General features: G+C 41.9%; 1 protein-coding gene across 4 annotated transcripts in view; it reads right to left on the bottom strand.

The window, feature by feature from the left end:
- Window positions 1-7,309: 7,309 nt before the first annotated feature.
- LOC146074113 (rho GTPase-activating protein 7-like) overlaps window positions 7,310-26,930 on the bottom strand; it is a 258,319-nt gene continuing 238,698 nt past the window's right edge. For all 4 annotated transcript variants that reach the window (XM_083181889.1, XM_083181886.1, XM_083181888.1 and 1 more), the window contains exons 8-14: window positions 26,021-26,219; window positions 24,871-25,090; window positions 18,754-18,868; window positions 18,161-18,382; window positions 14,390-14,610; window positions 11,360-11,533; window positions 7,310-9,332 (exon numbers count right to left, since the gene is read on the bottom strand). In XM_083181889.1, coding sequence (XP_083038015.1) covers window positions 9,227-9,332; window positions 11,360-11,533; window positions 14,390-14,610; window positions 18,161-18,382; window positions 18,754-18,868; window positions 24,871-25,090; window positions 26,021-26,219 — 1,257 coding nt within the window. In that variant the 3' untranslated portion in view covers window positions 7,310-9,226. The remainder of the gene's footprint in view (window positions 9,333-11,359; window positions 11,534-14,389; window positions 14,611-18,160; window positions 18,383-18,753; window positions 18,869-24,870; window positions 25,091-26,020; window positions 26,220-26,930) is intronic.

The raw sequence follows: 26,930 nt of genomic DNA on the forward strand, positions 1-26,930 counted from the left end.
CACAGATCAGGTATACCCTTAGTCTAAAATAGATATAGGGTTTCCATTCGAAAGAGAGGGCGCCGTTTTGTTAGGGTTGTGTGGCGGGGGTGCTATCCAGGCAATTGGTATAGGACTATTTGGAGAGAAAGAAAAGGGGTTGCTCTCCTTAAAGGAGATGATTTTTCTTTTCTAAAACGTAACCTTTATTGATTTATTTATAAAATATGTCGAGGGGACTTAGGTATCTGCGTTCTTCATAATCATATGGAACCGCAGGTCTAGGTCCACTCTGCTTTTGTGAAATAATAAGAGGTCAAAATGAGACATACATATCACACATACATATAGGGTGAAGTGCTTGTGCACTATGGTAGTAGGAAAGTGTGTTTGTTAAGATTAAAAGTGCTCACTGGACATGTTACTTGTTCCTAACTTTTGCTGTATTAAGACTGTAATGGATTCTCGTTGGTAGGAGTGGGAGGCTGTGTCAATGTTGGATTTTAGCAGCTCTTAGTCCTTACTCCAAGAGATAGTATTTGGGAGGAGGCTGCTTGATTTTAATCAGACACAGTACACGTGTTTCACATTAAGCTTCTTCAGAACCGCAAGCAGATTGCCTACAGTGTCTCATTTATTCATTTGTTGCTGGCCAATCACGGGCCTTCTGCTGGTCACTTGGTTTGGTTGACCAATCCTAGCGGGCGTTGTTTGCCCTTACTCTTGAGGCTACTTCCGCCCCATATGCATGGCGTCTCTCAGTCATGTGACCGGCGTCGCCGCGTCATCGCCGGTCACGTGATTTGTTCAGCCAATCGCGGCTGGTTTCTGCCATTTGTCCGGAGTTTAGACCAGTCTGGCTACTCCGGAATCTGTATGGATAATTGGTATTAATCTTTTATAGTGCCTTTTTATTCCATTTTCATTCCTCTCATATATCGCGCTTGGATGTATAGCCTGCGCTGGGTAGAACATGATCTGGGCTGGATTTGGTTCTGAACTCTATGGGGTATTTTAATTCATGCATTTAGGTGCTGCCACCCCTCCCTCTGTATAATTTGATTCTCTGGACATAGCATCAGTTGTATTGCCCCGCAGTCTGTATGCCGGGATAGGGTTATTTCCATATTATTTGATGCCAGGCTGACAAATACAATGTTTGCCTTTTGATTTTATGCACATTGGGATTTTGATCCTATTTATGATTGAGAGTATTGGATGTTCTGTATAGTAAGTGCTATTGTCACATCTTGATATTAAATTTTTATATTTTTACTTACATATGTTTATTATTTAACTTAAAAAATACACCTATATTTTCTATCAGTATATGTTTACCTCGTGCTTTATATCTGTAAAGGTTTTTTTTTTTAATTCCTTTCTAATTCCATTGGATGTTAGATATCAGTGATAGTATGTGAAGATAGTGATCCCTTGTTACTTTATGGGATATTGTTTGAGTGTGTCCTAAAATGAGAAGGATAAGTGCCAAAAGGAATTAGTGTTAGTAGGGAAAATGAGGTAAGACTTGGGGGGGTACGGGAATGGGGGGGTGGGAGTGAGGAGGGGGGGTTGGTTTTGTTAGGGGATTGATGGGGTCAGGAAATTTTGGTGTTGATAATCCGTGCTGGTGATAACTGTTAAAATGGGGATTATGTCCCCAATGGCTTTAATAAGTGTATGACTCATTATGTGTCCACTTTGTTTTGGTGTGGGGTATTGTCCTGCTCGGACCATGGATAGTGCTTTTTTCTGCCTGGTATTCATTTATAAAGGGTGGTTGGTTTTAAATTTAACCAAGATATTTGTGGTACTTGAGATTTTAGGAGGCTGGTATACTTCAATGTCGGTGTTATTTGATATTACTAATTTGGGCTCTTTCGTTTTTGCAGGTTTTCCATTGTTGGTCAGTTTCTCGTCCAGAGAGTCGCTCCCATGTCTGGGTTTTGTCATTGCTTTGTCATTGCTTGGTGGTCATATCGAGGGATTTAGGTTGGTTGTTATATTATTTATTCTTCATTTTCTTTTTCTCTTCCCTCTTTTCCTTCATTTTCCTTTTTTTCTAGGTTTTCTTGTTACTTATCTTATTTCTTCTTTATTGTTTCTTTCTGTTATTCTACTTCAATGGTCTGTGTCTTCTTTTCTACTGGGGTGTATCTAAGATTTTTTGCATGGTTTGTGATCTTCAATCTATTCATTCTCTCCCTTCCAGGTATTATTGGGTATCATCTTTGTGATTTTATCTCAGAATTATTTTAGGAGGGAGGTGGTCCTTACATTTGCACTTGAGTTCTCAATTCAGATGTTCTTCTCATCACGTTAATTACCACTTTAGATGTTTGTTTTATTGTAATGATCTTTTGGTTGGAGAAGCTATAAATAAGATATGAGAAGAACATCTGAATTGAGAACTCAAGGGCAAATTTAAGGACCACCTCCCTCCTAAAATAATACCGCCGCAGGTATCCTCCCCGTCCTCCGCTTCTTTCTCCGGGTGCTTGTGACACGCTGGCGGCGCATCTCTGTCATGCTCTGCCTAGGCATCAGGTCAGACCTAACACTGCTCACAGCGATTGTCCCTGCACCTCTCTCCTGATTTCACTTCTCCAGCAGTACGCCGGCTTCATCACTAATATCTCCCGTCCGCTCGTTGAAGACGGGACCTCAGTGACTGACCCCGACATCCAGCACTGCTCTTCTCCCTATTTTCCATTCCTGGCTACAAAGTAATTTATGCACTAATTTATTTATATCTTCAATACGCAAATGTTACATTTTGACATTCTTATTTATCACCATTAATCGGTAATACATCTGCTGTACATTTGTTACCATCTGTGGTTACCAATTGGATTAATTCAGCAACGCTCACGTTATACATTTTTTTCTGTGTATTGATAGAGTGATTGGTGTTACCAAATCATTACTAACACCCATATTGTTTGCACATATATATATTTATATACTTACATTTTTTTTCCGTTTTTTTGCTGTGGTCACACCAGTTATTATCACTGTGGCCACACATCAGATTGTAAGGTGTTGCCAAGCATCATTGATATAAACTGTATGTGCATGTTTCTTTTGTGTGTCTTTCTGTTTTTCTGCCCAGTCGCATGTTGAAATTATTGCAGTTAATTGCTATGTTAATGGGCGAGAACAGATTAAATTTAACACATTCACTGTGAGCGCATATCTCCTTAAACCTGCTGCCCATATAACACCAGACATTAATGGTATAAATACTGATATATATTGATCCATCAGCCTCTGTCATAAATTTTACCACAGCCCCTCCCCCCCTTCTTTTCCAAACTCCCCTCCCACCCTAAACCCCCCCCCCCCTTTTCCCTTTATCTGTTTTTTTTCCGTGTAAGAGAGACTTTCTGGTGGCGAATTTCAGCCCTGCAATGCCTCGGTACCAGGGCTGACCTAACACCACTTACAGAAGTGTCCTCTTCTCACTTGCTATTTTTCTATCAGTGCATCAATCTCTTCTCTCATCCCCCGTCCGCTCATTTTTATGAAGACGGTGGGCAGCAGAGTGAGTTGATTCTAACCCACTGTACTTTTTCTTTTCCCATCTTTGTAAGGATAACTGTGTGATTTGCTATACTGATATGATTTTTGTATCTAACGGTTAATTACTGTCTACGGGCATTATGTGACTTTCTGTAATATTTTCACAATTTAATTATTAATAATTTCAACTATATTTCTAACAATTATACATGTGTCACCAGCTATCCTATTAAGGATTTAAAAATCAAATCCGCATAATTAATGCTACACGTTTGTTTGAAATAACACCACCAATTGCCACTGTTTTAGATACATGGTAGATTTACATGGTAAATGTCAGTGGTCATTTTTCGTTCACACAAAAAAATATTTAAATCGTTGTCTAACTCTTCATGGCTAATTATGCTTCATATGATTCTATAGAGTTATCACTATTTTAGATTAATTGGAAATAAGTTAAATTTTAACTCAGTCATTATACATTATTTCAAATAATTTAAAAGTGTGCCTCCAAAAAGGAATCCTTTCTGCGAACGGTTGCCCACTTTCTGTGGACCACCGTCTCTCTCCTCTTTATGTATATGATAGTTGCCTGGTATCAGCTGGCTTTCCAATGCACTACCAATCACTAGCTAAGTCTGTGCAGCTGTGGACACCAGGTATACTATGAAATGGTTCAGATTTGCTTTCAGAAGCCTGGCAACCATTGAATGCCCTGGTAAAATTTTGGGGGCATGGCCACCTCCCACGATTAGGACACACCCCAAAAATGTTTAAGGGGGTTTAAAAAATACTGTTAAGTTGAGGGGGGAGTGTTATTTCCCCCCCCTCCCTCAGCACACACCTACAGCATGTGCTGACAATGATATGCTCATGCTGAGCCTGCTGTCAGCACAGCACATGCTGTAGGTGTGCTGCTGCTGCTGCTTGGGAGGGATGAAGAGGGAATGGGGGGGGGGAGCCAGATCAGGGCCCCCATCGGGCCCCTCCAGCAGGCCTGGGTAATTAGTGCCCTCCCTCCTCTCGGTGGCCCTGGCTGTAAACTCCAACTGTGTCCACCTCTGATTCCGATCTAACAGGTGAGAGAATCCAATATGAAGATTTACTTTGGTCCTTCTCAAAAGGGTAATGCTGAGAGCAACACTAAAACCTGTCAGAGCTACAAGTGAGAAACAGGATATCTGTGCCTTGGAAGGTGATACAAGTTCAGCATAGATAAATACAGTAGGTTTGCCGCAGTTCCAGCCAGGAAATATATCCTGACATGTGGCTGTATGACTTAAACCTGATTCCCATGTCATTGGATACAGAGATGCCCTTGCATGCTATGCACCTCAAGCCGCAGCTGGATTGACAGGCTGCCTAGGTTTTGGATGGTTGGGTGGAGCAGTAAGGCTAGGATAGCATAATGACTTCAGATGCAGATTTCCTGACCTCCGCAACATAAAGATCCTGAACATCCTATGTATCCTGAGGTTTACTCAGATGAGTAATGGTCTAGCAAGTGATAAGATGCTGCGTCTTCAGATGCAGCAGGAGATCACAAAAGCATGCAGGAAAAAGTCACTGAATCAGGCCCAGTGTCTTTTACACTTGTGCTTTGTGAAGGAGTTTGTACTTTGCAACAAATATTGTGTAATGCAACCATATTCTCGTTAACTTCTAAAAGGGGATTTTTGTTCATCCTGGTGACACAGCTAACCTTGGGATGTAGGAGGGTCTGCAGGAGCAAGGCACCTATGCTGACTTATTTTGAGAGCAGAGCCCTTCTGCATCCCAGGATACATTAGTTCAACTTCTAAAGCACACTAGGATACAGGAAACAGTACAATGCCTGAACATCTCATATAGGGCCAGATTCTCTAAGCTTCAAAAGTGATAAAATGGAGAGTGATAAACAGCCAACCATTCAGCTCCTGACAGACATTTTTTCAAACACAGTCTGTGACATGGCATGTAGGAGCTGATTGGCTGGCTGTTTATCACTCTGCATTTTATCACTTTTGAAGCTTAGAGAATCTGGCCCTATATGAGATGTTCAGGCATTGTACTGTTTCCTGTATCCTAATGTGCTTTAGAAGTTGAACTAATGTATCCTGGGATGCAGAAGGGCTCTGCTCTCAAAATAAGTCAGCATATGTGCCTTGCTCCTGCGGACCCTCCTACATCCCAAGGTTAGCTGTGTCACCAGGATGGACTCAGAGAAAGGGGTTCGAACGGTAAGTTCTTACAAAAATCAAATTTTCTCTTTCGTCCTTCCTGGGGACACAGCTAACCTTGGGATGTTCACAAGCCGGTCCTTTGGGAGGCTTACAGTTCCCTGCTTGTCCAAATGAAGCGTCCTCAGACGCAAACTCATGGAACCTAAAGGTTCAGGTGTAGAAATGTTCCTCAGTGATTAGCGGGGACAGCGCTGCCTAAGGAGAAACTTCTCTCTGCACTTCAATTAAAGCCTTGCTTCAGCTCCGCAGCCAGGTGAGAAATGGTGCCAGCACAAAGAGCAGGAAGAGACCAAGTCTCTGCTTCAGCAGGGAAGGAAGCCAAAAAGGCTCCCCCCCCCCCCCCCCTTCAGCTGCTCCCACTAGTGTTTCTCCTACCTCCAGCACCTCCCCTTCTTCATGGGATCACTTGGAGTCATCCAGCAGTGCTGGACTTCACCTCCCCCTAGGGATTTCAGCCTATAAACTCTTCCAAGATGGCAGCCGCCATCGCAGTGGGGCATCTCCTATGATCCCCCTACACAGGGAGCCAGTTCTGGACACCCCCCAAAGCCCAGAAAAAAAACTATCTTGTGCAGAGGTTAAGCGCTGTGCAGAGGGAGCAGACCGCTTCCCTCCGCACACTGACAGGACGTGCTGCAGTCAGCCTCTGCTGCGCTCTCAGGGTGTGTGAACTTCTAAAAGAAGTAACACACTGGAAAAACCGGCACTAACTAGTGAAAATTAATAAAATAAAAAACCCTAGCTACACTATTCCAGAAAAAAAAAATCCATAAGAAATGGCTTAGCACAGCACCCACTCCTGTGGGCACCTAAAACGAATTGAAGTATCCTGGGATGCAGAAGGGAGGAGTCTGCTCTTAAAAGAAGTCAGCATAGGTGCCTTGCTCCTGCGGACCGTCCTACATCCCAAGATTAGCTGTGTCATCAGGATGGACAAAAGAGAAACATGGATGGATGTCAGGCATGCCATCTGGTGACTTCTCTAAGCACCGAGGTGTGTGATACTAAACATTGGTGAAATTGTCCCCTTTCTAAAGCTGTTGAAGAGGTTGGAATCCTTTTTTCTATTTGTAACAGTATGTATGTGCTGCACTAAGAGTAGAGTTTAATTATGTTAATGGTTATTGTCTGGTCCCAAATCATATTGATTGCACCGTACAATGATTATGCAATATCACTTTTGTCCCTTGCAATGTGACGAAGGCACAGAAAGCAGTAGGGAGGAGGAGCACTACCTACCCAGGCAGATATTACAGCATTATACACAACAACATTGTAGCTAGTCTGCTTATAAAATACAATAGTATTTTAGAAGTGCTGTACCATTTATTGACTGTACATTGTCAGTTACATAGCAGTGAACAAGTTACAGGTTTCCTTATTGCTAAGCAACATTTGTAAATGGAAAGTAATGCATAACAATTTGTGAGAGAACAGAAAATATATGCAGTTATTTCAAATATCTCCTTTGCAAAATATACATCTGGTTTATAAAAATATATAGAACATTGATTATTTGTATTTATAGATGCAGAATTACAAAAAAAGAAAACCCTTGCCTTTGGAAAGTATAAATGGTGGATGAGTAACTGTATAATGAGAACATTTATTGTAACCGTTTGTCAAAACAATAATAATAAAAAAAAAATAAAGTGCAAAATAGGATTGCTATTTTTGCAGCACATTTTCAATTTCTGGGTTAAGACTGATCAAATATGGGAATTTGGTAATGTCCAGCACACGGATTCCCCTAAAGTTTCACATGCAAGAACATGACATTATGTTGCTCATTTACAATTCTTACTAATTGAAGTTGCACATATGCTCAATTCTGTGGTTAGATTCTGTACACATGTATGCTAATTAAAAACAAGCTAAAATGTCCAATGTGTTGTTGATTAACCCTACGCTCCTATTCATCTTAACAGGCTTGATTCCTGTCTGCAACATGCACATCCCAAGGAATACTGCAATATGCAGGAAAGAACCAAACCTAGGGTCACACCTCTTCTTCACATTCTATAAACAGTACACAAACCACCTATGCATACCCCCACATGCAACCACCCTCAGTGGGCTGATTCTCTTTAAAAAAATTATTTGAAGCAAATACTTCAGTGTTAGTGATACACACACATTTATTTGCGTGCAGAGTCAATACTGGCTGCTTTTGCATGTACCACACAAAAATACTGAACAGCTTTATTTATACACTGCTATTTTGATTTCAGTTTGGAAATTAACCACTCAAATCTAAAAGCTCTTTCCATATTTTACTTTTGCCTTTCCTGCAGTGCAACACGGCTTTACCAAGGAGCAAAATTACTGTTTTTTTTTGCTTTCAACTGAATCAGCCCAATTGCCTCTATTAGGGCTAGTTATGTTCTTTCCGATTTCACAATTCTGGAAAGAAATCTGAGTAATTATTATTTTTCAATATATGTATACACAAAAATAATCTACACTTTTGAAACCCACGAGTAGCTAAGACACTGCCCCAGCAGCATAAAACCACTCTGAGTGCAGAACTACATAATTAATAGCAGTGCGCCTTTCCCTTGGCTTACTCTCAACAGTATACAAAATGTTTGCCCACATAGCAGCATATACTGGATTCTGAGCAGTGCCCTTTGGGATAACCAAATTACACAGGTCATCATATATCATATAGAAAATATATATATATAAAAATATTAGCATTTATGTACAGAAAGCAGGCTTCAAATAGAAACTATGCTGTTGCATCTGCTCCAATTGTCGTATATAGGCAGTCACTTAAAGGAAAAAAAAAGTATTTGCCCAAATGTTGGACACGTTTCACATTTATAATGCGTAAATGTCAACTATTTGCCCTAAAATATGTTAAACCCCTCCAAATGACAGCAGGTTGACCTTCTGGGAAGAACGGTCAAACCGTGTAATGTGTCATTCCAAAAAATATCATTTTAATGCTGTGGGATCAGGTTTAGCTATTCTGATAGTATTGTTGTAGACTGTATATAGCACTCACATCTCCATCACTAGCAGACGTCATGCGAAAAATAAATTATATTTGCATTTCTTCATTTCAAACCCTAAATACAGGAGTGTTACCAAGCAGTTCCTGCGTATATCTGAAATTCCCAAATTATACATAAAACAATTATTTACAAAGCTGTGCCACAGGCCACTTGCTTAACTTTAATCTTTAAAAAATATATGTATGCAAAAATTAAATATTTTTGTAAAGTGATCATTTACATACAATACACTAACTAGATCTAGGCATAACATTTGTTTAGAAATTAATAAAACACATTCAAGTACCCTTTCCTGCATGAAAAAATAAAGTACAAAATAGAATTCCTTTATGTATAACTGATCTGTATAAAAGCTGAGCAAGGCTGTATGAAACTACATCATTTGTCAACATAACATCTTTACTGTTCTGCATTTCCTTCTTCTAGCTCCAGAAAGTGAGACGTGCACAGGCCAGCAGCACTCAAGCAAAATGGCTGCTCGGATCATGTCTTAATTGGTTTCTTCTTGTTGAAAGAGTCTTTTATTCTCTGTATCTCAGCAGCACACATGTGACCAAATACTTTATTGTACCATTCACTTGTACGTCCCCTGTGAAACAAAAAAGCATTTAGTTGTCATAATAATGAACATTGAAGCCTTGGTACAAATTACAATTATTTATCCAGTGAGATTTATGCCAACAAATCTACATTATATAGAAGACCAGAGTCTTTAACCATCCTGAATAGCTGCAACTTATTGCTGGGTTATTTCCTCATGAAACAAACAATCAAAGAGATTAGTGTTCATTTAGAATTTGGTCTACTAGGAGCAAGTTTTGCATCCTGTCAAGACCATTTTCTGCAATATGGGATGTAGTGAAACCGAGTCTCATTCGGTATAGAACATTATTGCCTAGGAGATACTGCTGAAAAAAAAAAAATATATATAATAAAATAAAAAAATATATATATTCCCAAAAGGGAAAACAGCACTCGCCAGACTTCTGTCAATAAGTTCATCAAAGTCGACATCCAGTTTAATGAAAGTAGCCTGCCGACGTTTCGGTCACCGAAGACCTTTATCAAGGCAGCATTCAATGTAGCAATGGTCACAGCAATAATCCAAGTGTGGGTTAGGGAACTGGTGCCCTAAGTTACGTCGGCAGGCTACTTTCATTAAACTTTTGGGAGTAAGTATAATTCTAGCTATCTAAATCAGTCGACCCATGGCACAGCAGTCCCAAATAATTATTTGGGGCTGCGATAAGCTCGTATGCAGCAAGCTATGGAAAGCTTAACTTTCTGGAGCTCCTAAATAATAGGCAAATCCATTTATAAATGTGCTGCCTATAGGATTCTTTTGCAAAAAGCCTCCAGAGAGGAATACAATGTTAGTAGCTACTCCATAGGTTTTAAAAGAATCCAGATTCAGTTCAAATGCTTTTTTAGACAAAATGAAGTGGTAAAAATGCAACGGTACTTGTTTCCTAGCACGGCCACAAATCTTGGCCATCGGGGGTAATTTGAGTGGCCTGCGACGCGACCGACGCGATGCCCCCGATTTTTCCATTGAAATGCATTGAAAACAGTGAAAAATCGGGTCGGTCGCGTCGTGTGCACCTAAAAATGCTTAAATGGTCCAGACGCGATGCCCCCGATTTCCCCATAGGGAACAATGTTAAATGCCTCAATTTACCCGCGATGACCCCGATTTCCCATAGGAAACAATGTTAAATGGATCAATTTACCCAAATCAGCATAGGGAAGATGGTAAATGGGCCAGAAACCCCCCAAAAAACCACAGAGCAGTGGAATGTCCCTCCAAAAGTAGTTGACGCCACCCCGCCATCAACGTGAACCCGAAGCGTGGCGAGTGCAGCGAGCCCATGAGGGGCGGCGGTATGCGTCCTCCGACCTTTTCATGCCCTACTATCCACGTCGGCGTGGAGTTGAGAATAGAATAGCGTGGCGAGCGCACGCGGATACCTTCACAGGTAAACGCGTCCCTTCGCGGGCTTCCCAGGTGTCCGCGTCGCCATTGACACCTGGGAAGCCCGCGAGGGGACACGTATAACTGTGAAGGTATCCGCGTGCGCTCGCCACGCTTCGGACTCGGTGGCTCGCTGCGCTCGCCACACTATTCTATTCTCAACTCCACGCCGACGTGGATAGTAGGGCATGAAAAGGTCGGAGGACGCGTACCGCTGCGCTCGCCACGCTTCGGGTTCACGTTGATCGCGGGGTGGCGTATAGTACTTTTGGGGGGACATTTTTATGTTCAGGAGTGTTTTTGGCCCATTTACCATTGTTCCCTATGATAATTTGGGTAAATTGATCCATTTCACATTGTTTCCTATGGGAAATCGGGGTCATCGCGGGTAAATTGAGCCATTTAACATTGTTCTCTATGGGGAAATCGCGTGCATCGCGTCTGGCCCATCGCACCCGGTTTTTTAGTGGCCGCGATGGCCCCGATTTTACCCCCGATGACCGCGATTATGATCGTTGTGGCCGTGCTAGGAAACAAGTACCAATGCAACTAAAAGCTGATAGAACTCCTATGTCTTATTCAGAGCTTATACTGAAATCTAGGTAGTCACACATTACTGTGAGGCTGCAAGAAGAGATTCCCACCTTGTGTCTGTCCTACAGACATGAGTTACTTTGCACTTCTGAGTCCCAATGTTTTCTATGAGGTGTTCACACAAAATTACATGTCCTAGGATCCCAGTGATTGGAAAATCATCACAGTCGATTGAAGTAGCTGCCAAAATGCAGGTGCCAGTTTGTGGGTCTGTTCTCCATGTCCTGAAAACAATGTCAGTCAGTCAATATGCAGTGGGAGGAGCCTAGCTGCAACTCGCTAATCAGAAGGGGCTAGCTTAGCTCTACAGAGCATCACCATCACTGGGTAACGTTACAGCAGTCCTCAAGCACCCAAAACATAGAGAGGCAGGAATACAGTCATGTAGCATTTTCTTTTTTAGTGTCTCTTAATTGACTGTAGTCTCAATTGATGTATATGTGGAAAATAAAATATTTCATGTGCATGAATATATCAATTACAGTCAATGGAAAGCTCCGAAAAGAAAATGCTACGTGACTGTACACTGCAACATTTATTGTGGGTTGGATACACCCATTTGTCATCTGATTACTTACGACAACACAATTGCATTAAGTGAACACGGTTGATACTACAGGGACAATTTGTTCATGAGATAACTGGTTACTCAAATGTAGTCAGTCCCTCATGGCAATGAGAAATTGTATTTAAAGGCAAGAGGAGAGCAGTCAATCTTAAATTCAATCAGTCACTTCTGCACTACCGGCTATTGGCCTTAGGAACCATATCTGGAGCATAGTGTCCCAAAAAAACTAAATAGACCAGCTGGTAAAAAAAAAAAAAAAAAACTTTCCCTGTCTGTATGCTTTTCAGCAGCTGCCTTAGGTAAGAATGGATATACACAGTGTCAGGCTGAGGAATGACGTGCCCACCAGGGAAATGCAGTGGGAGAGGCCCATGCCACCACATAGGCTTGGCTAACCAGAAGAGTGTTTGTGTGGCCTGGACCCCATGATAAATATATATATGCATAATGTACCAGATTATGCAATCTATGCCACAACATCGTATGATCACACAGGCTTTTAAAACAAAATCATGGTTTACTACCCTTGTTTTCGTTATAGGATATAGAACATGGGTCTTCAACCTGTGGCCCTCCAGATGTTGTGAAACTACATGTTCCAACATGCATTACCACATTTTTTCCTATAAGTGCATGCCAAAACTGTCAGGGCATGCTGGGCCATGTAGTTCCACAACATCTGGAGGGCCACAGGTTGAAGACCTGTGATATAGAACATGAGGGCCTACTTATTGATGGAATTATGTAGAATGTCCTGCAAGCATAAGCATATGTGCACCCGGAGAACTAGCACACGTACCAGGAGTAACAAGTCACCCATGGTGGCACTGACATGTGGCTTCACAGTGCGGTCAGTAAAAGTGTCCATATTTCTACAGCATTTAATGCAGTAATAAAATATCAAATACACAATATCTGGTCAGTCATTACTTCCAGACATACATCACACATACTGTAAGTAACAGGAGTACAAATTAAAAACTAACATTTGATTTCCCATTTAAGAGGCAAAAACAAACATCTTAGAACATAGCAATATGAGTGGGAGGAGCCTAGCTGCAACTCGCTAATCAGAAGGGGCTAGCTTAGCTCTACAGAGCATCACCATCACTGGGTAACGTTACAGCAGTCCTCAAGCACCCAAAACATAGAGAGGCAGGAATACAGTCATGTAGCATTTTCTTTTTTAGTGTCTCTTAATTGACTGTAGTCTCAATTGATGTATATGTGGAAAATAAAATATTTCATGTGCATGAATATATCAATTACAGTCAATGGAAAGCTCCGAAAAGAAAATGCTACGTGACTGTACACTGCAACATTTATTGTGGGTTGGATACACCCATTTGTCATCTGATTGCTTACGACAACACAATTGCATTAAGTGAACACGGTTGATACTACAGGGACAATTTGTTCATGAGATAACTGGTTACTCAAATGTAGTCAGTCCCTCATGGCAATGAGAAATTGTATTTAAAGGCAAGAGGAGAGCAGTCAATCTTAAATTCAATCAGTCACTTCTGCACTACCGGCTATTGGCCTTAGGAACCATATCTGGAGCATAGTGTCCCAAAAAACTAAATAGACCAGCTGGTAAAAAAAAAAAAAAAAAACTTTCCCTGTCTGTATGCTTTTCAGCAGCTGCCTTAGGTAAGAATGGATATACACAGTGTCAGGCTGAGGAATGACGTGCCCACCAGGGAAATGCAGTGGGAGAGGCCCATGCCACCACATAGGCTTGGCTAACCAGAAGAGTGTTTGTGTGGCCTGGACCCCATGATAAATATATATATGCATAATGTACCAGATTAATATTGCAATTCACTGTACAAAATACACCAAAGCCCTGTGCAGTATATTGTAGCATACAGTATGTCTAATGTATCATTCAAATGCATGCACACAAGGAGTCTCCAACCCTGATTATACAGTATTTCTCAATCACTGTAATGTGAATGCACTTTTACTAGTCTCAGGTGAGACTCCTGCTCTTTTTTCCTCCCTTATTCCAAAATCTGCATGCACACAGTTTCTTTTGTACACATCCATGAGCCTCTTGGTTGCACACAACCAATTTACAAGATTTTCTCTGTCTAATACCCCTTTCAGACAGAAAAGGTCTGAAAATCCCAGAAAATACTCAGAACCCCCTTCACACAGAATAACAAATTACCAGGTTGAAAATTTCTACCTGGTAATTTGCGGAATAACACAGGTACTTCTTCTGCATGAAAGGTCAACCCAGGTTGTAAATCCCGTGTCTTCGACCCTGTTAATTCCAGCGGAGACACAGGATTTACGACCCTGGTGTGCCCTTTCACACAGAAAAAGGACACGTGTTATTCACGAAATGACTGTTTAGAACTACTTCCCCTGGTAATTTAGTTTTCTGTCTGAACGGGGTATAAAAGTAAATGGAGTAGTGCTTCCCAATCCTGTCCTCTGCTTATGTGTATCACCTCTGGGATATTTCCATGCTCAAATGTAATCATACACCTGAATCAATCACCTTAAAACGATGTACTCCTTGCAAGGTAAAGGAGGCAGGCTCTCTGTGGAATAGTGGTAGATTTCGGTATCTTCATCCAGGGTCTCTATGATTTTTGACTGGTGTAGGTTTGGATCCCATGTATGTTGCTCCCTTAATATATGTCGCAGGATCATATTTGGTGTACCCTCAATTTCGGTGGAAGCTTTCCATAACCTGATTGGATAGTCATCACTCTCTACCTGCAAATAAGAAAAAAGCATTTAAGAATAACTTTATATAATAGCTTCAGCTAAATCACGGATTTTTTTTTTTTTTTTTTAAATTGAGTGTTTTTTATTGATTTTCAAAAAAAAAAAAAAAAAAAGAGAAACAAACAATAATACTACAGACAGCAATGTATCATCAGGTGCGTGCAGGAAGTATGCAATAGTCAGAAAATTGTATATACAGGATTAGAGTTAAGCATCCATATTCATGGCAAATACAGGATGAATATGAACGCCCCAGGATAAAGGCAAATACACTCTAAGTTCAGTACCCGGAGGCGCCATCCGGGTCCTTGAAAACATAGAATCATGAGGAGGCACAGTTACAAGGTCATAGGCATATCAAAACATTAAGCACCATTAATTCTTATCATGAGATAAACACTCCCTCCCGCCCCTACTCTGCTAACTAATCTAGCCAAATTGAATCCTACCTATACCTTGAATCCCCCCCACTTGAATACAAAACATATGTAATTAAGAGCAGGATGTATCGGGGGCTGCAAGGATATGACCCTAAAGAATATTAGGATAGAATATATATATATATATATATATATATATATATATATATATATATATATATATATATATATATATGTGTCTCCCTAAATATAGTACTGTATTAAGCAGATTAGAATTAGAGTAGTAAAAAAAAAGAAAAGGATATATCAATAAGTAGTAGCTGTAGTAGTAGCTGTACATAATAATGAAGACATCAGAAAGGATAATATAAACACAAATCAAATTGTAAAATCATTGTAGGGAGCTAACAAAAAAAGAAAAGAAAAAAAAGGGAAAAATCTTTAATCCGGCCAGTCTTCCTGTCCCTGAAAAAGAATGGGCACAGTGTAAAGAAATTTGTCCTCAGGATCTCGGGGAAATACTGAGCCACAATCATAAAAGGCAAACATATGGACCCGGAGAACTACAGTGACCAGAGTGTTTTTTTCTGCAAGCACCGCCACAAAAGAACGCATATCCGGAGTTGGTACAGAAGAAATAAAGTTCCCAGATGGTATGTGGATATGTAGGTCACCCCTCATGTGGGGGTCCACGACCTCAGCAGGGGTACACGCAATAGTCGGAGCACAATATTGGACATCATCCAGCTTGTTCAAGAGCCTGGCAGTAGAGGCATGAATCGCCAGGATTATTTGTGAAACTGAGAGTTCCATGATCTTGTATATCCCACAGGATCTGAGAGTATTTTTACCACTATTAAAATCATTCCTCAGCTGCCAGATAATTCCACAAAGAAAGGGCGATGGCTAGCACATCGCATAGCACATCGCCAGGTAGATAGAATAATACCACAGCCGAAGGAGGAACCAATGGAGTAACAATCAAAGGTTAAGTCAACACAACAGAAGTTTGGGTTGGCAGGCCAGCAAACTACCACAGCACCACGTGCTCTGGGTCTCGTCTCACATATAGTCCAGCAAGCAGGCAGAAGCTATGGCAGAATCAGCGTCTTACATTATCTGGCTTGGACCCCACCAAGCCAGATAAGTCAGGGGTGTCTGTTGAGCCCAGCGTGTGCAGTAAAATCTCGATGTTTGCGCCTCCACCCAGGAGACAGGCAGGCAAGATGGCACCGGTCCCTCCGTGCGACCGAGCAGCGTGCCTCATCAGAGACGGCTCCCGCTCCACCCCGCTTTTCCTCCGGAGAGTCTCCAGGCATCCCCACCCGCCGAAATCACCCAAGGGGCACCAGAAAAACAGCTGAGCCCAGCCAGAGCCTCCGGGGAAACTTAAGATGGCGCCTGCATCCAGGATCCACGGAACGCCAGAGACCCCGCCAGTCAAGGTCTTTACCAGCCGTCCAGGAGGTCCACGGGTAGCGCAGGAACAGCTCCGCAGCTGGAGGAGGTAAGTATAGGGTGTCCGCGGGTCCCGGGGTAGGATATACATAAAGGATATTTACGGAGCTCCCGGTCCCCACACCCTCTCACAATTCCGGCCAAGCCCCGCCCCCTCTAAATCACTGATTTAATGTATCCCCAGTCTTTATCTTCCCTAAATATCGGGCCCGATTTTTGAGACGTGTACGGTAGTCTCGAGTTTGGGCTCTGCTAGCAAGTGAAAGACCTACTCTATGTAATTATCTATTTGTATTCAGAGTCAGACACAGCAATGTGACAGGACCAGCCCGGCCCTCCGCCATAACCATTAGCGGCCCTTACATTTACCCCATGCTCGGTGCAGAAGAAGTCGCAACTAAAAATAGTGTGCACTCTGCATATTCTTAACTCAGATTAGGTGGCAACTCTATACACCAGACCTATGGGACATGTCTTCTGCATATGAACTCCTTGCAGCTACTCAGCAAAGCCTATTCATCCAGCGTAGAGGGGATAGGGCAGCTAAACTGCATCTGATCCATCTCATAGTTGCATATGGCGTCATAAGGTGCATGAGCAGTTTGATAAAAATCAGGATATGTGGACTTGCGTGCCATTCAGAATCAGGCACTGCAGTATATAAAGCAGTAAATAAATTCATGACAAGAATAAAACATACCGTATATACTCGAGTTATAAGTCGACCCGAATATAAGCCGAGGCACCTAATTTTACCAAAAAAAAAACTGGGAAAACTTATTGACTCGAGTATAAGCCTAGGGTGGGAAATGCAGCAGCTACTGGTAACTGGTAAATCACATACGCAGCATTACCGCATATGTATGGGAAATGCTAATGCAACACCTGCAGTAACAGTGCGTACACGCAGCATGTATATTATGAGCCCTAACACAGGCTGCTCTATGCATCCCCTGCAGGTTACATGATTTATTTAATTAATTTGCTCATAACCAGACAAACCTTTTTTTCTGTGAAAAAATATCTGATGTACTCTGCTGCTGTATGTTAGCAGGCACGTGTCTCTTCCCTCTTACACTAAGCTGCTACTAGAAGCTAATATTGTCCCCCCTCCTCCCAGCTAATTTTGTCCCTCCTCCTCCCCTGGTGAGTTGGCTTCACCAGCGCTTTGCCTGTCCCCTCCTCAGACATGCTGGCTGCCTGTCACTCTCCGGGCAGGCTAGATATTACAAGAGATCCAATGTGAGCCAGGGGAGGGGAGATGCCAGTCTAGTGACATGAGCCGCTCAAGGTAACAGACAGCCGCAAGACCCAATGGGAGGCTCAGCACCTCCCTCCCCTGGCGCCAGGTCCCGCAGCTGTTTGTTGCCTAGTGCGGCTCAGTAACATGGAGACAGCCAGCCAACCAACTGCCGGGGATGTTAACTCTTCCGGCAGCCGGGGAAGCGCCGGTTGTCACATGCTGGGCAGTGTCAGGTCTTCGATTTCATATGCGCTGAGCCTCCTGCTGGGCACAAAGGATGCCGCTGTGCAGCGCTGGGGTGCTAACAGGTAACACACTACTGCCCCAGACCCACACTCGAGTATAAGCCAAGTAGGGCATTTTCAGTCAAAGAAAAAAGGGCTGAAAAATCGGCTTATACTCGAGTATATACGGTACTTGCACATCAGTAGGGGAAAGTGAGATAATGATAACTAACCTTCTTGTATGCCAATTCAACATCTTCCAATCCTGAACTTGCCACCCAGCTGCGGTATTTGTCCTTGGCATCGCGTAAAAGGTTCTGCATGGAGTTTTCCAAAGAGATGATGGTATTGCAGTGTGCTGCCAGGGAGGTTGTGGATGCGTTTATGGTCGCCTCTGGAGAGTTGGGCAGCAGGTGACTAATACTAGGGCAGAGATCACGGCAATAATCTGGCACCTATGTGAGGGTAAAAAAAAAAAAATATGAATGAAATGTGTAAAAAATGTACTAACCCACCACACCATTTTTATTACATTTACCTTTCTATAAGTTTTGTTTTTGTACTGCATATGATGGGCCAGTTAATCTTCAAGCTAGGCTGCACCGCACCTAAATTTTTTCAGAAGGCAAAATGATCCCTGACCTTTGGCCAGTGCTACCTCCTAAATAGATGCTATGCCATCTATTCATATTGAGTGGAGAGCTTGGGGGAGGCCCAGCAACTTCATAGGTGTCAAGCACACCTCCATCAGTGATGCCAGTATCCAGGCATGCCCCAATAGTTATGTTTGGCACTATATAAACTCCAATGTATGTAAATGATCTACCTGGAACAGCTTACTGCACTCTGCAATCATGTGAGCCAAGCCTTGAGTTGCTGCCAAGTTCTCACTCAAGTCTTTCTGGTCTGGTTTTCCGAGACTATATTTTCTCTGGCTTGACCTATACATTGCAAAGAAGAAAAAAAAATGACATATTACACAAAATATTACTTCTGAGGTACAAAGATGAGATATGATGTCGACAAGCACACAATGAATTTACGTATGTGTGGAATCTTAACTGCATACAGATAGAGCCATCCTCATCTAGCCCTTTAATAGGATTAAGTTATCCAAAAAAAAAAAGTTATTAGCTTCTAGCTTTCTAGTACAGTACATAAAATGCTACCTTGAATCTGAATGGTTACTATGGAAAACTCACAATTTCCACCCTTTATAAGGCTGGATTAATCTCCCCCATAGTACTTGGAACCCAAGACTAATGCAAGAATAAATTCAATGTACAATAAAACATGCATCAAAAATCCCTATTCGATGTACTAAATATTCAGCTCTATATAAAGCATGAAAAAGAAACCACGGAAGGAACAATGGAGGTAATTAGGCTGCCTAATGTATATTAATCTTAAGTATTTACATAATGTAATCCAAAAAGGAAGGTAATAACTGCGGTGATTTGATCAGTTTCACATAAACCAACAAGTAAAAGTCCTGTATGACATCATTACACACATTTCCGGCCTAATTATCTACAGAACAGCCCTACTGAATGACACTGCACAAAGAAGTGGCTGATAAGACATTAATCCTTGGAACCAGGGCTCCAGATTATATAGCTTTGAAGTCTCAATCAAAGTAAAACATTAACATCTATAGGTTTGGCAGTCCGGTTCAAAGTAGTCTTTTTTTCAGAGGAGGGGAAAGCTTTATTAAAACAAACAATGAAGCACTCATGCTAGATGCGAAGGAGCCCTGTAACAGTGCAGGATTAGGTCAATAAAAATAAAAAGGAAGTTAATCCTTTTTAAGGGTTTCCGATAAAAATGTTTATCACTCATCACACGTACTAATTTAGAGTAGAATGTGCCCTGAAGGTTGTGCCCAGTGTATCCCAAAAAGAAAATCACCACCTAAAATTAGAGAATAATTTACCACACAATAATATACATTTCCCCATCTAAGAATGAATGCAAACATGCATAAGAAATGTCTCTGATCTATGTCTGTATCATGTAGCTGCCAGGAAGCTGGTCTGATTCACTAGGGTTCTTAATATGGACCCCGGGCTGCCTGGGAACTTTGTGTTCTGATGGATTACATCATTTAATATAATCCCACAAGTTTAATTTGAACATCACAATTATCTCAAAAACCTCTGCGCTCACTTGAAAAAACAATTTTTTTTTCCCCAATTCTATACTATATTTGTTCAATTGGATTCATTTTCCAGAGCTACTGTATATTTAGACAACTCAAATATATGGATGCCTACACATGGAGCGATTTCAGTGCAAATACCTCTTTTACACCGCCGCAAAAAAAAAAACCTCTTTTACCTCGTGGACCTGGGTCAGTGGATGTGTAAAAGGGGTTAACCAGTGTCCCTTTACACGAGACTTCTACCCAGGTCCTGGCCAGGGTAGAACATGGGCAGGACCTGGGTAGTGGGCTGTGTAAACGGGTATGCTGGGTCATCCGACCCGGCTCCCTTTTACAGTAATAGGGGAAGCCCAAGTTTCGGACCGCTGCGTTCTCCGGTTAACATGGAGGTTGGGCAGAGGCGCACACAGCCTCCGCTGCTGTACTGTGCAAACAGCAGCAGAGGCAGGGAGGAGGTGAATGGATGCCTGTGTGAGTCATCCATTCACCTCACGGACAATTGCTGGGGCAACACAACAGCTTGCCTTGGTACTGGGCCTGTCCCAAGCGCAGCGGCCCGGGGCGATGTGATCGGCGATCCCGGCGCTTGGAGATGTCATCTCCAAGCACCACCCCCGTTTACACTGTAGGTTGGCACCGCAGTGTAAATGTACCAAAATCCCAGATCCGACTTGGCTTGGAACCGTGTTTCAAATACCGGATTGGATCCGGGATTTTGGTGTAAAAGGGGTATTAGCGATCTAACTAGCATGCATATGCAGAATTGTAACATAACCGAGTAGCAGATTTACGTTAATGTCCAACTGACACCCCCTCACAACTTTAGCTGTCCTGTTACAGGATGGTCTTCCACAGACAACCTCCTCTTTGTGCAGTACTTGCATATACCCAAACCTGGGCAGATTTAGGGCCAGATGCATCAAGCTTCAAAGAGTGATAAAATGGAAAGCCAATCAGCTTCTGTCATGTTACAGGATGGGTTTGAAAAAAAGGACACATAGGAGATGATTGGCTGGTTGCTTATCACTCTCCACTTTATATCCACTTTATCCCTTTCTGAGGTTTTGATACATCTGGCCCTTAGTGAGTACTGTGGGTTTAAAGCCTGGATTTATTCAGTTATTATGTGGTAAACCTGCAGCTAACATAGAAACATAGAATTTAACAGCAGATAAGAACCACTTGGGCCATCTAGTCTGCCCCTTTTTTAAACATGTTACCTCAAACCATATTTGATCCTTATTTTTTTGTAAGGATTTCAATATGCCTATCCCAAGCATGTTTAAATTGCTCTACTGTATTTGCCTTTACCACCTCTGATGGTAGGCTATTCCACTTATATACTACTCTTTATGCAAAGTAATTATTCGGCAAAGTTCCCCTGAATCTTCCTCCCTCGAATTTCAGTGCATGTCCTCGTGTTCTGTTGCTCCTCTTCCTGTGAATAATGTCTCCCACCTGTACCTTGTTAAAGCCCTTAATATATTCTGAAAGTTTCTATCATGTCCCCCCTTTCCCTTCTCTGCTCCAAAGTATACATATTAAGATATTAGTCTTTCCTGCTACGTTTTGTGATGTAGGCCATGCACCATTTTAGTTGTCCTCACAGTCTCTAATGTATTTATATCCTCCTAATGTACATTAATCCAGAGATTCCTCATTGCTTCTGAAGAAAATGCAACATTATGTGCATCTTCTGGGCTCATTGACACAGGTAAAAACAGAGGAGGGGAACACTATTATTAATTGGGGCGGTACACCTGTCCCGTGGTGCAGAAGTTATTCACATAACTATCAACAAATAATTTAATCTGCACCACTTTATGAATCACACATAGAACATACTGGGGCAAATTTACTAAGATAGGAGATCTATTTCACATGGGATGTTGCTATGGGTAACCAGATATTATTATATTCTAGAAGGTGCTAAATAAATAAGTAGATTGTGATTGGTTGCCCATAGTTCTATATCCCATCTTAGTATATTTCCCCCCATAGAATTTGAAGGCAGATCAGAAAAAAGTTGTCCCATCTATTCTGCCCCTCCTGGTGTGTCTACACGGTTGCATATCCCGTTTCTTGGATGAGTGAGCCAAGGGTCACAATGAATATTTCCTAGTATCACAAACCCCCCTTCTGTTGGTGAGTTGTGCTGTGAGAACATAGCCACTGATAATCTCGATGTTGGATCTCCTTTTAAGTTTCCTGCATCTTCCGCCTTAAACTCAGATGGAAATTTAACCCCTTCCTGACAGAGCTAGTTTTTGCGTTCCTGACAGAGCCATTTTTTTCAAATCTGACATGTCTCACTTAAGTGGGGATAACTTTTTTTTGCTTTTACTTATCCCAGTGATTTTGAGATTGTTTTCTCGTGACACATTGTACTTCAAGTTAGTGGTAAATTTGGGTCGATACAGTCTGTGTTTTTTTGTGAAAAATACCAAAATATCGTGAAAAAATGGAAAATTTAGCAATATGCAAAATGTCACATTTTCTGCTTGTGAGACAAATAATCATACCACTCAAAATAGTTAATAACTAACAAAGACCATATGTCTACTTTATGTTGCAATCATTATTTCAACTTCCTTTTAATTTTTTTGGACACTAGGAGGCTTCAAATATGACTAGCAAATTCTCAAATTTTCAAGAAAATTTCAAACACTGATTTTTTTAGGGACCAGTTCAGTTCTGATGTGACTGAGGGACTTGTATGTGAGACACCCCCATAAATGATGCCATTTCAAAAACTGCACCCCTCACAGTATTCAAAACAGCATTTTGGAAGTTTGTTAACCCTTTAGGTGTTTCACAGGAATTAAAACAAAGTGTAGGTGAAATTTCAAAATTTCATTTTTTTTTCGGATTTTCAATTTTAATACATTTTTCTAAGGAACACAGTACATTTTACTAGAGAAATGTGACTAAAAATTGATTCCCCCAATTCTTTGGTTTTCATAAATATCCTATATGTGGCCCTAGTGTGCACGGTGACCAAACCACAGGCTTCATAATAGAAGGAGCACCTACTTGATTTTGGAGACTCCTTTTTATGAGATTATTTTTTAGGCACCATGTAGGTTTCTAGGCACCATAAGATGCTAAAAGTTAGGAACCCCCCCACAAGTGACCCCATTTTGCAAACTACACCCCTCAGGGAATTCATCTAGGGGTATAGTGTACATTTCAAACCCCCAGGGGTTTCACCAATTGTGGTACAACTGGGCAGTGAAAATGAAAAAAAATATTTTTTCATTTTCACAGCTCAGTTGTATCAAAATTGGTGAAACCCCGGGGGGTTTGAAATGTACTCTATACCCCTAGATGAATTCCCTGAGGGGTGTAGTTTGCAAAATGGGGTCACTTGTGGGGGGGTTCCACTGTATGGGTGTTTCGGGGGTCATTCAACCAGAATCTGTGCTGCAAAATCCAAAAATCACTCCTTCCCTTCTGAGTCCTGCCATGCACCCAACTGGTATTTTTTGGTCACATGTGAGGCATTGCCGTACCCGGGAGAAATTGGGGCACAGATTTTGGGGTGCTTTGTCTCCTTCATTCCTTGTGAAAATGAAAAATTTTGAGCCAGATCTGCATTTTTGTGTAAAAAAATTAAATTTTTTACACAAAAATGCAGTTCTGGCTCAAAATTTTTAATTTTCACAAGGAAGGAAGGAGACAAAGCACCCCAAAATCTGTGCCCCAATTTCTCCCGGGTACGGCAATGCCTCACATGTGACCAAAAAATACCAGTTGGGTGCATGGCAGGACTCAGAAGGGAAGGAGTGATTTTTGGTGGTGGAATGAATGGCGGGTGCTATGTCGCATTAGCAAGACCCCCGAAGCACCAATACAGTGGAACCCCCCCACAAGTGACCCCATTTTGGTCACCAGCTTTGGGAGGGGGGCTGGCGCTGCGGCTGGCGGGGGGGTGGGAGGGGTGCTGGCGCTGCGGCAGCCGGGTGGGTGGGAGGGAGGGGGGCTGCCGGGTGGGAGGGGGGCTGGCGATCGTTGCGGTATACGCACACACACACATATATATATATATACATACATATATATACATACATATATATATATATATATATATATATATATATATATATATATATATATATATATATATGTGTGTGTATATATATATATATATATATATATATACACACACACATTTGCACATTATTTTTTATTTTATTTTATTTTTCACTTTTCCAGCAGCAGCATGATGCTGCTGCTGCTGCGGGGGGGAGGGGGGAGGAGGGGAGCGCAGCGTGCGCTCCGGACGTAGCGGTGGAGCCGCTGGAGCTGCTGCTGCTGCCGGGTGAGTGCCCGGCGGGTGGGAGGGGGGTGCTGCCGCTCGGTGGTGATCGGTGCTGCACCGATCACCACCGTTTTCTGTGTTACCGAGCGGCTTAGCCGCGGGTAACACAGGAAACGCTGTGATTGACTGTTCAGATTTGAACAGCCAATCACAGCGATCGCCGACCGGGGGGGGCACCCCTGCCCCCCCTGGGCGGCGAGGGGGGATGTCTGCTGTCAGGGACAGCAGACATCTCTTAACTGTCACCGCGTCTATAGACGCAGTGACAGTTAGAAACCATGACGTACATTTATGCCATGTGTCGGGAAGTACTTCCCGACCATGACGTAAATGTACGTCAAATTTTTGGGAAGGGGTTAAAGCTTCTTAGCTATCAGGACCCTAACAAATAAACACTTCTAAATAGTAAAATATTTCTCCTTTTCGAATAAACTCCCGTCAATGGCCAGTTTTGAACTTGCCTAGTTGAGGATGAAGAGCTCTCTCTTCTGAGAGAATTCAGATGAAACAAACTGGGCGCAAGACAGACTGCAATGTTGGTTGGAGTCATTTGGTTCTCGCTGGCACAAGCCACCACATCTCTGAGGAAGCAGAGAAGCATTTTAAGGGCTTCACGATTTTCGTCTGGCAATAATAGTATAGCAGCCTGAGCAGCGTAGAACTGTTGATCCTTCGGCAGATCTACAGGAAGAATAGAAAATATTGAGAGGTCATTCCATGTCCTAATTTGTTATCTACGAACATAGCAAATGTGCCTCCTACACCATATGCAGCATGCATTCTACTCAGTGTCCCTAGTGCCACCCTGACACTTTCACTGTGTGCTGGGTTCATGCAATCCTCTCACCAGTACCCAATGGAATTATTAAGCAGTGCTCTAAAGACACTGTACATGTACGCCTATAGAGAAACATTACCATAGTAACAAAGTTGCTAAGAAGCATTTTACTGCCTTGGAAATAAAGCTTGGTTCATGTAACCTCCCTCTGGAATGCACACAGGACCATGATTAATGGAATGTGCACTGGAATATTTGTCTAACCATTAAGCTGCCCCCCCCCCCAAACAAAAGGCTTAATCAATGTAAATATACTATATGTTATATATGTTTGTTTAAAATACATATTTTTAGAGTACAAAACATTTATAATAAATCTATAGGAGGACAACACAGTTATAGTTAATTAAGGAAACTATATGTAATATTTCAGACACTTTTTTCCACCGTAAAGAAGGTGCGATGGATGGACAATGCTGGAAATGCGAGTTCAAGTTATAAAAAAAAAAAAAAAAAAAAAAAAAGAAATATTTACAGCAAGAGTGGGGGAAGCATGGGGGATATAATGAAAAATAAAAGTGGATCGGGTGTACGACAGCATGATGATGCCATTGTGACCAGTGGGGACAGTCCCACTACACAAGGGAAGTGGTGTTGTCAACTGCTGGGGGCTGCAGGCTGGGCATTCTACTGGGGGGGCACCTAATTGTTGGGAGCCTCCCGCCATTCCGGGAAAGCAGGCAAGTATGCTTTATAGTAATCTCAGTCTCAGTACAGAAAGGCTATCGGGGTGAAGAGCGATATCAGTTTTACATGAAAGAAGGAATCCTTACACTGATAAATGTGCAGGAATGATTCACATAACTTGCTTGTAAATATAGGTTCAGGTAAATCCCGAAAAAACTGCTTCACCATATCAGCCACATCAAATGCAGACTGGCCTTCATAATTTACAAAGTTAGAATCAAGTTCATTCATTTCTCTCAGAGCTTGGATTCTAGACTTCACTCCTGATTTTCGGAAGAGCCCAACCTTAAAAACAAAAGCAATCAACTTAAATGGTTTTTAAATGTAAATAACCAAAAATTCGGTTTATGCCAAGCATGTTATATCAAATTAAGACAAAAAAACCTTAACAAAAACATCCTGTAAATACAGGACCTTCAAATCAAACAAAACCCTGCATCCCAACATCAGTCAGTACTACATATTTTAAAGGCATTAACCTTTGTTCAGAGCTTGATATAAAAGGCACATGTAATGAGGCTTGGTTTGCATGTACAGTATCACTATAGGACTTTGGAGGCCAGAATATAGAGCTGCTGAGGATAAGCAGCTTTGAACAACTGTGGCTACATCCAGCAACAGCTTATCTAAAAGGAGATGCATACATAAAGGTCCAGCCATACAGCATAACAGTGTGCAGAGGCTATGGGCCAGATGTATCAAGCTTCAAAAAGTGATAAAATGGAGAGTGATAAACAGCCAGACTATCAGCTCCTACCTGCCATGTCACAGACTGGATTTGAAAAATGTCAGGTAGGAGCTGATTGGCTGGCTGTTTATCACTCTCCACTTTATCACGTTTGAAGCTTGATACATCTGGCGCTTAAACCTGTAAATACTGTATTCTACTAGCCACTAAGCCTCATAACCATATGAAAAACAAGCTACAGACGTGTCCTCATACATCTTTGCTGCAGTCGAATCAAACAGCCATTCTTGATGCATCATGTCCTGTGG

Source organism: Crinia signifera, chromosome 4 (genome assembly GCF_055691185.1).
Source record: "Crinia signifera chromosome 4, ASM5569118v1, whole genome shotgun sequence".
Classification (NCBI taxonomy): Eukaryota; Metazoa; Chordata; class Amphibia; order Anura; family Myobatrachidae; genus Crinia; species Crinia signifera.